This window comes from Anolis sagrei, chromosome 1 (assembly GCF_037176765.1).
Source record: "Anolis sagrei isolate rAnoSag1 chromosome 1, rAnoSag1.mat, whole genome shotgun sequence".
Lineage (NCBI taxonomy): Eukaryota > Metazoa > Chordata > Lepidosauria > Squamata > Dactyloidae > Anolis > Anolis sagrei.
Genome location: NC_090021.1, coordinates 164,648,417 through 164,663,738, shown reverse-complemented (window position 1 = coordinate 164,663,738; position 15,322 = coordinate 164,648,417). Strand labels below are relative to the sequence as shown.

At 42.5% G+C, this 15,322-nt stretch overlaps 1 protein-coding gene across 1 annotated transcript in view; it reads left to right on the top strand.

Annotated features, from left to right (window-relative positions):
- The first annotated feature begins 3,832 nt into the window (after positions 1 to 3,832).
- Positions 3,833 to 15,322, top strand: part of C2CD6 (C2 calcium dependent domain containing 6) — a 52,232-nt gene continuing 40,742 nt past the window's right edge. The window contains exons 1-5 of the mRNA XM_067463781.1: positions 3,833 to 4,129; positions 8,535 to 8,621; positions 10,487 to 10,538; positions 12,096 to 12,247; positions 14,234 to 14,356. Of these exons, the coding sequence (XP_067319882.1) occupies positions 3,833 to 4,129; positions 8,535 to 8,621; positions 10,487 to 10,538; positions 12,096 to 12,247; positions 14,234 to 14,356 (711 nt within the window). The remainder of the gene's footprint in view (positions 4,130 to 8,534; positions 8,622 to 10,486; positions 10,539 to 12,095; positions 12,248 to 14,233; positions 14,357 to 15,322) is intronic.

Below are 15,322 nucleotides of genomic sequence, written 5' to 3'. Positions count from 1 at the left end.
CATCCGATTTACAAACGACCCCTAGTAAAGAACTGGGGCGAGACAACAGGAAGTGAGAGAAAGCTATCTTTTGGAAGCAAAATTCACTCCTAAAAGATTTGTCATGGGGAAAATATTAATAATACTTTATTTATATTCCGCCCTCCTCCCTATAGGGACTCAGAGTGGATTGCATTGTAAACAGATACTGGCAAATATTCAATTACTTGTTGTGATACAAAGAGACACACAAAGAAACAAAGGCAAAGGCTTCTCCTTTAATTTCTGGCTTTGGAGGCGGTACTCATCTCTGGCTCTGGAAGAAGTGCTGTTCTCCATTTCCAATCTGAGGGGCCTGCGTTATGACTGCTTGGAGCGTCTTATGCCTTTCCTGCCAAAGCAGTACCTATATATCTATTCACATTTGCATCTTTTCGAACTGCTAGGTTGGCAGGAAACTTCTAGGTTGGCAGAAAATGGGTAGTTAAAAACTAGACAAATTATACTGTGCTGGAATAAATCTATGCATTTATTTATTTAAGCTCTGGCTTCTTTTTGGATTCTTTGTTTGTTTTACAGAAGCAAGTGTAACCCTGAACACTAACATATTTGAGTGATATACAGGCAATCCCAAAGTTACAAACATCCGACTTACAAATGACTCCTACTTAAGAACAGGGGTGAGAGAATCTACCCCTCGGAGAGGAATTTCACTCCTGAGTTTTCATGCGGAAAAAGTCTCTTCACTGAAAGTTTATCACCAATCCTTGTTTCTACAACAAGCTACATGTTTCAAAATCCAATTATCACCAGGACAGAAATCTGCTGAACAGGGGCACAGACAGCAAAGGCAGAGGTGTTAACCCTTCCCTATGGTAGCCAAAGCTTATATACAGTTTAAACTCTACTTAAGAGGGTCCCAACTTAAGAGCCGCCACAAACTAGCCTCCTGCGGGAACAAACTGTGCCAGCACGTCCATGACGTCATGAGACTCCGCCTCTCTCCCCGCCCCTTTCTCCGTGCCAGCGTGGTTTTTCCTCTGCTAGGGCAGCATTGCCAGCGTACTCTCGTTGTTGAATTCTGTACGTATATATATATATATGTGTGTTTATGTGTGTGTGTATGCCTGTACGTATAGATACATACATATATATATTTATATGCCTGTATACGTGTGTGCGTGCGTGTGTACTAGCCGTCCCCTGCCACGCATTGCTGTGGCCCAGTCTGGTGATCTGGAAAATAAAGTAATTAGAAAGTGTTGGTTTCTAATATATGTAATTTCTTTATGCTTGTGGGTAAACAATATTTCTTGCTGTTTCTTTGTCAGTGTTGATGTGGAGATTGTCTGGAACATGCAACATATAATTGTCCTTCTTTAGGGTCCCTTTCAAATCTATGATACTATATCTCAGTGTGTGAGAATCATATATATTTAATCTATATCTATGGCTTGATGGGTCTTTGTCAGGAGGGCTTTGGTTATGTTTTATTGCCCTGGTGAAGGTAGTCGGACTGGATGGCCTTAAGTATGGGGGTTCTGTGTGGGAAGTTTGCCCCAGTTCTGTCGTTGGTGTGGTTCAGCATGCTCTCTGATTGTAGGTGAACTATAAATCCCAGTAACTACAACTCCCAAATGTCAAGGTCTATTTCCTTCAAACTCCATCTGTGTTCATATTTGGGCATATGCAGAGGCGGCCCTAGGTAATTTTCAAAGGTAAGCAAACGGTATTTTAAACAACCCCCCCCCCCCCCCAACCATTCACTGATATATATTTTCTGTTCATCGTGGGAGTTCTGTGTGCCATATTTGGTTCAATTCCATCATTGGTGGAGTTCAGAATGCTCTTTGATTGTAGGTGAACTATACATCCCAGTAACTACAACTCACATATGTCAAGGTCTATTTTGCCTCAAGAGCGCCCCTGGGCAAGATCAACTATACTGCAAATGCTTACTTTGCATAATGGGTTGAGCCGCCCCTGGGCATATGGAATATTCAAACACTCAATGTTGGATCTGGACTAAACTTGGCACGAATACTCAATATGCCCAAATGTGAACACTGGTGGAGTTTGGGGAAAATCGATCTTGATATTTTGTAATTGCTGGAATTTATAGCTCACCTACAATCAAAGAGCATTCTGAACTCCACCAATGACAGAATTGGGCCAAACTTCCCACACAGAACCCCCATGACCAACAGAAAATACTGTGTTTTCTGGTGGTCTTTAGTGACCCCTCTGATACTAATAATATTACTAATTACTAATAATACTACAGTATAATTGATATAGTGCAATATAGCAATATTTAAAACTGATCTTGTACTATGTTAATAATATATTGTATCCTACCTGCGCGACCGCATTTCCATCTACGAACCCACACGCTCACTCCGATCATCTGGAGAGGCCCTGCTCATGATCCCGCCTGCGTTGCAAGCACGTTTGGTGGGGACTCGAGACAGGGCCTTTTCCGTGGTGACCCCCCGACTTTGGAACACCCTCCCCAAAGACCTTAAAGACTCGGCTGTTCCGATGTGCCTTCCCAGACTAGGAAATCCCTATCACCAAGTCCTTAAGCACTTTACTAGAATTAAGATTGCTGTACACCGCACACTGCACTTGCCCTATTTATTATTTATTTACCTTACTTATATACCACTGTTCTCAGCCCGAAGGCGACTCACAGCGGTTCACAACAAATACGAACAGCAAAAATTCAGTGCTACAGTATAGAAACAGTTAACAACCTAACACATTACACAATTAATAAACAGTTACTACAATACCCATTCACTGTCGTCTCGTCATCAAAAACATGTTCCAGATTCGTCATCCATTGTTCCATTCCAGTGTTCATTAACCAATCATTGCACTAATTATTCGAACGCCTGCTCAAACAGCCAGGTCTTCACCTTTTTGCGGAATACCATTAGAGATGGTGCTAGTCTAATGTCCGTAGGAAGGGCGTTCCACAGCCGAGGAGCCACCACCAAGAAGGCCCTATCTCTCGTCCCCGCCAGCCGAGCTTGAGAAGCAGGCGGGATCGAGAGCAGGGTCTCCCCGGAAGATCTCAAAGTCCTGGTGGGTTCATAGGCAGATGCCTTGTATAATGCCTTGTATACCACCTGTTCACACCAGCACTTTTAATCCTGTACCCATTACTTTGGCCCGGCCCAATTTTATTATGAATTTGTTATTCTTTATTGCCTGTTGTTTCTATTGCTGAATTGTTTTAATTTGCTTTGGTTCTGTATTGTTATATTGTGTGTTGAGGCCTTGGCCTTGTAAGCCGCATCGTGTCCTTTGGGAGATGCTAGCGGGGTACAAATAAAGTTAATAAATAATAATAATAATAATAATAATATATACCTTGTAAGTCGCTCTGAGTCCCCTTTGGGGTGAGAAGGGCGGCATATAAATGTCGCAAATAAATAAATAAATAAATACTCCCTCATGACCCCTCCAGGGGTCCCGACCCCCAGGTTGAGAACCACTGCTCTAGAACATGGCCATATAGCCCGAAAAAACCTACAACCACCCAGTGATTCCGGCCATGAAAGCCTTCGACAAGACATAGAAGCTATCTTGTTCGTAACCCGGGGGCTGCCTGTGCCACGGAAAGGGCTGCCAGGAGCACAGCAGCCTCTGGAAGGCCAAGGGCGGCGGGGTGGCGACCCCTTAGTGGTCCCAATTGTGACGCCGGGGGCGGCAGGGCGGCCTTGGGCGGGAGGAGGGGCCCAGGCAAGACCCCTGGGGTGGTGGGCTCGCGGGGAGCGGGGCGAGGCCTCGGCGCAGGCAGGCAGGCAGGGAGAGGGTGCCGGCCTCCCTCCCTTCCGCAGCGGCCATGGGGGGCCCCTCCAAGCGCAGGGAGTCCCTCGTCCCGCCCCGCTTCGAGGCCTCGTCGCGGAGAGGCACGCTCGACAAGGGGGCGGCGCCGGCGCCGGCGCCTGGGCCCTCGGCCTCGTCGGGCTACTACCAGTGGGCGCGCAACGAGCCCGACCCGGACGAGGAGGTCGAGCCGGATCTCGCGGGCTTCTCGGTGGCCACGGCCGTGAACCTCGGGGCCTGCCCCAGCGGCATCGCCCTCGCCGCCACGCCCGCCGAGCGCCTCCGCGGGGACAAGGCCCGCTCCCTCCTCCGGGTAGGGCGGAGGGAAACTCGGAAAGACCTTGCTCGCTGTGGAACTCGACGCGCTAAGCTCCCCTCAGAGCCCTCGGACTTCATTTCCCAGAATCCCTCCCCGTTCGCCCTGCCCGCTGGGGCTTCTGGGAAGTGAAGTCCACCACTCCTGAAGGACCCTCCTTTTAAGGGTGTCCCAAAAGGTGCCTGTAGAGGGAGAGTGGGAAATTGCGGCTAAAGTTACAAACACCCGACTTATAAATGACTGAGAGGAGATATGATAGCCATGTATAAATATGTGAGAGGAAGCCACAGGGAGGAGGAGGGCCCTTCCACACAACCCTATATCCCAGAATATCAAGGCAGGAGACTTCCCTGGAGACGGGTGCAATGGAACAATGGCTTCAAACTACAAGAGAGGAGATTCCATCTGAACATGAGGAAGAACTTCCTGACTGTGAGAGCTGTTCAGCAGTGGAACTCTCTGCCTTGGAGTGTGGTGGAGGCTCATTCTTTGGAAGCTTTTAAGCAGAGGCTGGATGGCCATCTGTCAGGGGTGATTTGAATGCAATATTCCTGCTTCTTGGCAGGGGGTTGGACTAGATGGCCCATGAGGTCTCTTCCAACTCTTTGATTCTATGACTCTGAGTTAAGAACAGGGCTGAGACAACTTCACACTCCAGGCCCTTCCAGACAGACCTATATCCCAAGACCATGATGGTGAACCTATGACACGCGTGTCAGCATTGACACGCATGGCTATTTTTGATGACACGCAGACACATGTGGCCACATACAGAGAAAGACACCTTATAAGAGCCAATCTAATTCAATCCTTAAATTTGTAAAAGGCTCTACAAATTTAACATCTGCACGTTTGAGCATTGTTCACTCCATAATTCAGCATGGATTATACATTTTTCTTATTTAAACTATAAATATTGCAAAATTATGGGGTTTTTTCTTGACGTGACACTCCACCCAAGTTATGCTCAGGTTTTTGGCAAATTTTTACACACCAAGCTCAAAAGGTTGCCCATCACTGTCCCAAGATATCAAGGCAGAAAATCCCACAATCTCTGCTTTGAAATGGGTTATCTGAGTGAGTTCACACTCGGGTAATGTGGGATTGTCTGCCTTGATATTCTGAGATGCAGGACTGTGTGGAAGGGCCCTTACAAACAAGTAATAGTTGCAAACAGGGATGAGGGCCCTTCCACACAGCCCTCTATCCCAGAATATCAAGGCAGACAATCCCACATTATCTGAGTGTGGACTCAGATAACTCAGTTCAAAGTAGATATTCTTGATATTCTGGGATATTGGGCTGGGTGGAAGGGCCCTGAGACAATTATTTGTTTATTTATTATTTCAGATATTTGTACCCCGCTCTACCCCCGAAGGGGGACTCAGGGCGGCTTACAGCTGGCAACAGTTTGATGCCCCACATATACAGCAGATAAAACAACAGTTACATAATAAGTAAAACATTAAAATTAGATTAAAAACCATTTAAATCGTGCAAACAGTCCGAGTTCTACAATCAACAACTTAATCCAAAGCCTGTCCATTTTCCATAGCATTGTTGTCATTTTATTGTCAGCCTGCTATCCGAATGCCTGGTCCCATAGCCACATCTTCAACTTTTTCCTGAAGGAAATGAGGGAAGTTGTTGACCTAATTTATCTGGGGAGCAAGTTCCACAGGCAGGGGTTCACCACCGAGAAGGTCCTGTCCCTCATTCCCACCAAGCACGTTTGTGACAAAGGTGGGATCAAGAGCAGGGCCTCCCCGGAAGATTGTAAGTTTTGAGGTGGGACGTAGGGGGAGATACGTTTGGACAAGTAAGCTGGGCCAGAACCGTATAGGGCTTTATAGGTCACGACCAGCACTTTGAATTGTGCTCGGAACTGGACAGGCAGCCAGTGGAGCTGACATAATCTGGCTGCCGCCCGTTTGACTAGCTGAGATAAAACTACCCCTCGAAAGAGAGATTCACCCCTGAAAGAGTTACCATGGGGAAAAGGTGTCTCCTCCACAGAAAGGAGGAGACACCTCCATCTCCTTTCACACCAATCCTTTCCACCACAAGCCATTGTTTTTCAAAACCTAATTATCATAGGGATGGGGAGTGAGATGAAATATTCTGAACAGCAAAATAAATACCACAGGGGTGTTCACCCTTCCCTATATGTATATGTTCATGCTTTTGGTCATGATATACATATACATATAGGGAAAAGACAACTGATGGACGTGTCAACTAACGAACTGGATACCAAGAGACCATAAGCGGCCCTTGGGCAGTCCTTGTACTCAATGGGATGAACCCATGGTTAAGCTATTCAGCCAGAGATGGAAAAGAAAAACACAGGATCATATATTTTAGCAAATGGTAGAGCTGCGAGAAGCCCAAAGGTGTAGACTGACTAAAATCGAATAGGATAGGAAATGGCTGGAGTTACAAATTAAGAAATATACCAGTTCTGACTTACATACAAATTCAACTTAAGAACAAACCCTACTAAACCTCTCTTGTTCATACCCCCAGGAACTGCCTCTATTCATTATACACTTTCTTTTGGCAGTGACTTTTTCAGGACAGAGCTTTCCAAACATTTTGTGTTGGTGGCATGTTTCTTTTTCAAAGAAATGCATCATTTTGTGACATTGTAATTTAGCTTTACTAGCAAACCAGAGGTTCTCTAAGCCAACTTCTTATAATTAAAGCTGCTTTTAGGATGACAACTTAAATGGGCGATTTGTTTTAAATTTTTATATTGTTTTTATTATAACATGTATATTTATGCTTTTTCTTGTTGTGGGCACCATGCTATGCCGGTTGTTAGCTGCCCTGAGTTCCTCTGCAGAGGTTGAGATAGGACGGGATATAAATGCCCTAAATAATAAATAAATATAAATATAAATAAATATAAATAAATAAATAAATAAATAAATAAATGTGCCATTCTAGTTAGGCCCAGCCTTGCTGTCAGAAGGCAGCAGGGAGCAGGGGGGCGGGGTTGGGGGGGGGATGAATCTTCTCCTCTTCAGGCTATTTGAATCTGCTGGAGCAGTGGTTCTCAACCTTTGGACCTCCAGGTGTTTTGGACTTCAGCTCCCATAGTCCCTAAAAGCTGGTAAGCTGGGAGTTGAAGTCCAAAACACCTGGAGACCCAAAGGTTGGGACCACTGTGCTGGAGGATGGAGTTGTGGTCTCTTTCCCTCCACAGTTCCTAGGAAGGTATAAAAGGGACTTCTACGTGAATGCAACATCCATGTAGGCTCTGTATATCCAACTAGGAGGAAAGTTTCCCAGTAAGAAGGGCGACCCTTTATGTCCACGTGTATGCATATATCACTTCATGCTTGTGAGTGAGCCTGACGGGTATGATCCTACCTCTGGTCTCCTTGCATACATTCATTACCTTTGAGAAGGAGGTTGAGGCTCAGGTTGATCAGAAGCAGAATCCACACTGCCAATGTTCCAGTGCATCCAAGGCTTGGCTTCCTCTAAACTAGAATGTTGGCTTCTATTATGAGGTAACGCTCATTCCCCAGTTGTCAGAGCTAAATAGTGTGCCTTGACTTATATGGATATTCAGTTAAATTGCCTATACTTTTAAATTAAACTATTTGTACTTTTAACTATACTATGTACCCCAATTCCAAGAGCAAGATTACAAATACCCCCCTGCTTCAGTTTTTTTATGTAGTCAGAAAAAACCTACTGAATCTACTTTCTTCATCTTGGGCCACGTTCGAACCAAATTTCAGCTTCTCTACTGGTATGAGAATCGGTTATTAATATGGAGGATACATTTCCCCTTTCCCAATTTTTTAATCCTCACGTAAATATGAAAGTAGATTTTAAGTATAGTCTAAGTATAGAGTATTTACTTGTTAGTGATTTCACATGCATCGTAAGAGAAAAAGTACTGTACTTCCTTTTGTCTATCTTAAATCAGTTGATTTAATCTTTGGCCCAATCTACACTGCCAGAAAATGCAGTTTAACTGCATTACATTGCAGTGTGCATGGGACCTTCATTGGATGGTTGGTGAGTAGCATCATGAGACAGGGAGAAAAACCTCTTTCCACTTTTCCCATACCATGCATATTGCTTTCCACCTAAATGATGTTTGCTCTTACTTGCATTAAAAAACAAAAATAAAATATCCCAATGTCTATTTTTTACTCATAAAGGAGTTGTTTCAGCCCTCTCAATTCTATATTGGCACAAAATGCAATATCTCATTTGTCCTTCCTTGCTGAGGCAGATTTCTGAGCCAAACTGGTCAATTCAGTAAAACAGTCATTGTAGTTCTTTAAAATGTTGGCTCTGTTTTTTTTCCTTAGTAGGTTAAGCTATATTAGGTTGCAGAATGTATAACCAACTCCAAAATTTAATTTCTCACTTTGTATAGATGTTGTTGAGAACTCAGAAGACCTCTGAGGATGCAGTATCTTACCTGTCCTCTGGCATTCAGAATTTAGTTCCTTGTGGTGATGTGGTAGGTAGATTAAATGTGTTCTTAATACTGATTTTTAATGTCAGGTGTTTACTTTTTAAACTAGTATGGACCTACAAATAAAATTCTGAAAAATAAGAATGAGGGGTGTGATTACAACCTGGTTGAAAGACCTGTATAAGTAGATTGGTTGCTCTATATAAGTTGATTGATTCAGGGCCAGTCCCTTCACCATGACCGAGTCAAAAGACAGAAGGCTGCATGCTGTATGCAGTACCCAAATGAGTGAGAATATTTTGCTTCTCATAAATGTATTTCTGTTAGATACGGAAATGTATGTAAATGCCAACCTGATGTCTGCAGTTTCATCAACGCATGAAATATGTGTTATCATGCTTTAATATAAGATGATCTTCCTTGCCAATATTATGTGCTAGAAATGCCATGTGCCATATATTAGAGATGTATACCTTATGTTGTTTATTCCTTCAGTTGTTTCTGACTCTTCGTGACCACATGGATCAGAGATCCCTGTCAGCCATGGCCACTCCCAGCTTCTTCTAGATCAAGCGAGTAACTTCAAGGATGCAATCCATCCATATTGTCCTTGGTCATCCCCTCTTCCTTTTTCCCTTCCATTTTCCCCAGCATCCTTGTCTTCTCTAAGCTTTCCTTTCTTCTCATGATGTGGCCAGAGTACTTCATCTTTGCTGCTAATATCCTTCCCTCCAGTGAGCAGTCGGGCTTTATTTCCTGAAGTATGGACTGGTTGGATCTTCTCGCGGTCCAAGGCACTCTCAGAATTTTCCTCCAGCACCACAGTTCAAAAGTGTCTATCTTCCTTCGCTCAGCCTTCATTATGGTCCAGCTCTCACATCCATGGGTTACTATGGGGAATACCACTGCTTTAACTATGCGGATCTTTGTTGCCAGCGTGATATCTCTAGTCTTAACTATTTGTTTGAAAATGATCATTGTTCTCCTCCAAATAAGTAAACGTCTTCTGATTTCCTGGCTGCAGTCTGCGTCTGCAGTAGTCTTCATGCCTGGAAATACAAAGTCTGTCACTGCCTCCAGATTTTCTCCCTCTATTTGCCAGTTGTCATTCAGTCTGGTTGCCATAATCTTGGGTTTTTTTTTATGTTTAACTGCAACCCAGTTTTTGCACTTTCTTCTTTCACCTTGATTAGAAGGCTCCTCAGCTCCTCCTTGCTTTCAGCTATCAAAGTGGTATCATCTGCATATCTAAGGTTGTTAATGATTCTTTCTGCTATTTTAACTCCAGCCTTGGATTAATCAAGCCCCGCACATTGCATGATGTGTTCTGCATACAAGTTGAATAGGTTGGGTGAGAGTATACAACCCCTCCATACGCCTTTCCCAATCTTGAACCAGTCTGTTGTTCTGTGGTCTGTTCTTACTGTTGCTATTTGTCCTTATACAGATTTCTCAGGAGACAAACAAGGTGACTTGGTATCCTCATATCACCAAGAACTTGCCACAATTCAGTGGTACTCAGTCTGTGGGTCCCCAGGTGTTTTGGCCTACAATTCCCAGAATCCCAACCAGTTTACCAGCTGTTAGGATTTCTGGGAGTTGAAGGCCAAAACATCTGGGGACCCACAGTTTGAGAACCACTGCCACAATTTATTATGATCCACACAGTCAAAGACTTTAGAATAGTCAATAAAACAGAAATAGATGTTTTTCTGAAACTCCCTGCCTTCCTCCTTTATCCTTATTTTGGAGGGGATTGAATACAAAATTCCAAGACTTTGCCTCATTAACTTCCAAGCTTGTACATGAGCACGAATGTTTTGTTTGGTTTTTTTTTTTAAAGTAAGCCTTGCCTTTGACTATAATGTGATTTTATAAAAGTCCTAATTTGACATTTTATCTTCTAATAGGTTGGCTTGTTGGCAGTTATTGTGAAGCAGTGCAAAGATTTCACTCCCAAGTGTATCCTTATCTTCTGGTTATTTATAAATACAAACAACTGTACGTTCTCAGAGTGCAGCCATATAGTGACAGAGCTAGAACAAGGTTTCTATGTGCTTGTGTATAGTAAAATACTAATTTCCAAAACACTGTCACCACAATTGCACATGCAAATTTCCCTCATTGGGCAACAGCAAGTTTTGGAAGAGGAACCCCAGTTCGGGATAATGATACAATATGAATGAAATATTGCTCCCAGTGCTATCTCTCCTGCCTGATCCCCCTCTTGCAGCTGCTCTTAACACTTTATAAAGTGCTAAGAGTACTTCCCTATAACCCTACATTTGTTGTGCATGTTGTTTTACATCTGGGGTGGGCAAGTAACAGTCCTCTTTGGTTGGAGTTTTCATTAGTTCTAACCAACATGGCCAATGGTTTGTCAATTGTTGTCTAACAACAATTTGCAAGCCACTAACCACTCACCCACTCATTGATGCTTGTCCCTTTTACTTGAATCCCATTGTGAAAGTACCTTGCCCTGGCCAGGTTTGCTCAAAAGAACCCTGATGTATTTCTTACTTAGGTGTTCGATACTGCACACTTCAACTTAGTTTGAAAGCCAAAGATCCTCATATAAGAACATACTCTTAAAGAGGCCCCTGGTAGTGCCGCGGGTTAAACCGCTGAACTGCTGAACTTGCTGACCGAAAGGTTGGTGGTTCAAATCTAGGGAGCAGGGTGAGGTCCCACTGTTAGGCCCAGCTTCTACCAACCCAGCAGTTTGAAAACATGCAAATGTGAGTAGATCAATAGGTACTGCTTCTGTGGGAAGGTAACAGTGCTCCAAGCAGTCATGCTGGCCACATAACCTTGGCAGTGTCTATGGCCCTTAGAAGTGTCTAAGGATCCTTGAGTTAGAAATGGAACACCACCACCCCACAGTCAGACCCAACTAGACTCAGTGTCAAGTGGAAACCTTTACCTTACACTTAAAGAGTGCATTTTGAAATCCTAACACATTGACTCTCCAGCTATGTTACATGGAGGGAAAGTGGAACAGTCATAAGGCAAAGCACACCAAAATAAACTACATGTAATTTCTAAAGGGTTGTCATGTACAAAAAAATGTGGACCAGGAATGCTATGAAAGGACATGATAATCACTCCAGCCTCTACCTAATCCTCGTCAAACCTGATGGCAGGTATTGCTTCCTACCTCACATATGAGAGCTTGAGGGGACAATTTAGGTGAGAGAAATCATACAGGGAAAAAACAATGATCCCACTCTAACATAAAAAAAATATTTTTATGTAGACACATTTATTTTACAGAAAAGAAATTGAAAATATTGGGAAGCTGGTTTCAGAATAGAATAGAATAACTTTATTGTCATTGTACATTGTACAATTAAGATATTTTTTATCTTGTGATTTTTTGTTCTTGTTGCAGGGTTTTGTATATATAGAATGCTAAGTAGACTTTATCAGTTCTTCGTAATATGTTATTCCATGTTTGTTTTGCTGTCTGTTCCCAGAAAGGTTCATGCTTCCTTAACAGAAGGCGCCATGTTAAAAAAGTCAGTGTTAAACGTGACATCTATTTATTGGTCCGTATTAGTATTGATAAAATCATGAAGTGCACAAACCCCCAAATTTACAAAGCAAGTTTGAGGAGCAGCAAAAAGCCTGAAATCGTTAATTTTGGAGATGTGAGGTATTTTTCAGTAAAGGTATGTTTCTTCCATTCATGAATACTCTTAAAATAAACAAATAACCTGCCTGTTTATTATTATATATCTAAATATGGACAGTGTCCTTGTTCACACATGTATGCAAAGATGCATGTGTAGACATATACCACTGAAACACAAATGTTGGATTTTTCTATAGAAGACTTATCCTCCAATGAAAGACTATGGGACGTGTGAAACTAAAGTAGAAATTTTACTTGCCAAAATAAGAGTCAAGAATATACTGTATACATGTACAGGGTGCAGCAGCATAACTTCCTTTTTAAAAATGTGCACCATTCAGTTGGTTGAAGACGTAGCGGAGCGCTAGTGGTCTCGTTTGAGAGGCGGGAGTATAAAGTTTTGTCCTGACACAGTTCAGTCGCCATCATGCGTTGGAACAGTGGGGAGCGTGCTTTTGCCGTTGAGGCCTACTTTTCGAGCGGATTTGGAGTGTCCAGCCTGCTCTCCACATTTGGCCCCTTATGATTTTTTTCTATGGGGTTTTTTTGAAAGAAATTGCCAACATAACGCTTGCTATGCTGGCAAGAGTCATGACAAACGCCAGAAATCGGTTTACTCTGTGTATGGAGAATGGGGGACGTCACCTACATAATTTGATCTTCAAAACTACATAAAACAAAACTTTAGGCATGCGCCTACATTATAAAAAAAATCTGATTCATACAATGGGTTTTATTAAGTTTTGAAAAAAAGGAAGTTATGCTGCTGCACTCTGTATGTATTTATGTATACATTTAGAAATGTTAGTCCAAAATTAACCAAAAAGACAGGATTTAGCTTTCCATGGGTCTGTGTACATTCTGTACCTTAACAGTTATCAAAAAAAGGAACCATTCCATGGCAAAAGGCAAGACCTTTGTCCATTCCAGGAAAATTAAATGAAGCACCAACCCTTTCTGCTCTCCTTTGCTGAGAAATGTCAAAGAGACGGCAACACTACTGCCATTTCTCTGACCAGGCATTCCAAAAGGCCAGAAATGGCACTATGACAGAGAGAGTTAGAGGGGTTGGTGCTTCTTTTTGGTTCTCCTGGGATAGGGTAAGTTCTCACCTTTTGCTACTTCACTCAGAGAAGGTGGCAGTGCCTATATTTATTTAAAAAAAGAAACAATTACCATTGAGGTCACCCATCTGGGCAATAGTGGGGGATGGGCAATTTTGCCTGTCTGATGAGGTCCTTAGTAGAGTGGCAAAAAGACTTTTTTGCATGCCTAGGTGAGGAAATGGTGGGCAACTGGTTCTGAGATGGCACTGACATTTCCCTCTCCCTGTGGAATGACCTTTGACTTATAGTGGGTTATACAAAAATCCACAATTTTAGCCCTCAACCCTAAGTCAATCATAAGGTTGACTTATACAAGGGTATACATTGTCAACCTCAGGTTATCAGCAATTTTATGAAAGGAGATTTTTTCTTCTTCTAGCTCTTTCTGGTAGTTATCAGAGATCCCCAAAACCTTGGGGACTTTGGAGTCGGATTTGAGCCACACTTGCTAAGTACCATGACAGAGCAGGCAAAGGCTCCTTCTGCACTGCCATATAATCCAGAGAATCAAGCAGATAATCCATATTACCCGCTTTGAATGAGATTATATTAGTCTACACTGCCATATAATCCAGTTCAAAGCAGATAATCTGGATTGTATATGGCAAAGACATATAGAAGGGGCTGAAGACATAGGTCATGATGTCCTGGTAAGAAGATGGTGCTGTGGAAATCAGGTTGTGGCTTTTAAAAGGCCTACAAGCACGAATCTAACTTTTAGTAACTACACGATAAGCAGAATGGAGAGATCTATAACTTAGTGCAGAGAAAAATTGGGGAAATTCATGTATTTTCCTTTATCAGAGTAAGAACAGACAAACACAAAGAAGTTTTTCCCTCTGAAGTCTGTTGCAAATAGATAACATTACATTAATTTGCTCTTTCAGTAATAAGTGCATTTGAATTTTGAATTTCAGGTTCCAAAGCAAAAAAGTGATCCTAGAAATAGGATTTCGTTAGAGTTGGTAGGCTTTGAGGGACCAAAGGAATTTCCAAGGCTGTTTGGGAGTGTGACCATGCACCTCTATGATATTATTCAAGTGAGTGTAAAGAAAAGAGGTCTTCTTACTTGTAAGTACAGGTTGAGTCTCCCTTATCTAAAATACTCGGGACCAGATGTTTTTCAAATTTCAGAATTTTTCAGCTTTCAGAATAGCTGTATTTGCATCTGCATAGGGAAAGAGGAGTCAAGGGGAAAGTGAGCTAATCACATTCACAGGGGCCCTGATGGGAAAAAGAGGGGAAAAGTGGGAGGACTCCATTTACATAAAAGCCCCTGTAAAAACAGATGTCACAGCTTTCAGTTAACTTTTCACTCTTAGCAAAGCAGCAGGAAAGGGAGAGGAAATTCCCCCCACCTTACCCCATTCCCCTCCATGAGTCTTTTTCATTGCCCTTGCAGATGTTTTAAGGGTGCTGATCCTGCCACATGCTGCCATTACTCATGTGAAAGGCAAGCACAGAAGCATCTGGACCATCTGCATTTTATAGGAGCCTTGTGTAAATAAAGTCCTCCCTCCTTCCCTCTCTTCACTTGTCAGGTTTCATTGAGGAAAATCTCCTTGAGGAAAACCCCAAAGGAGGGTGAATGGATGGCAGCAAAAGCTTTTGTCTTTTTGACATATTTTGACTATTAGATTTCCTAATAAGGCAAATTCCACCTGTACTGTTTATTTGTAATTATTGTGATTATGAATTGCTCCTCAAATACATACATATATGTTACTCAACTTTATAAACATTATGTAGTAGGTTTTTTTTTTTACTTAACCATGGTACATAGATGTTTTTTTACTATGTTGCCTTTAAGACTACATTTCCAATCAACCCTAGGCAGTAGTGGAGGATCATGGGCATTGAAATGCACAGATTCCCCCCTGATTTAAAGTCTTTATTATTGTATCCCCTTTACTATAGTTGCTTAATTCGAATACCCCTTCCCCAACATTAGATTCAAAGGTTTAGCTCAGTTAAATCCTTACTAACACATCAAAATGTAATTTTGG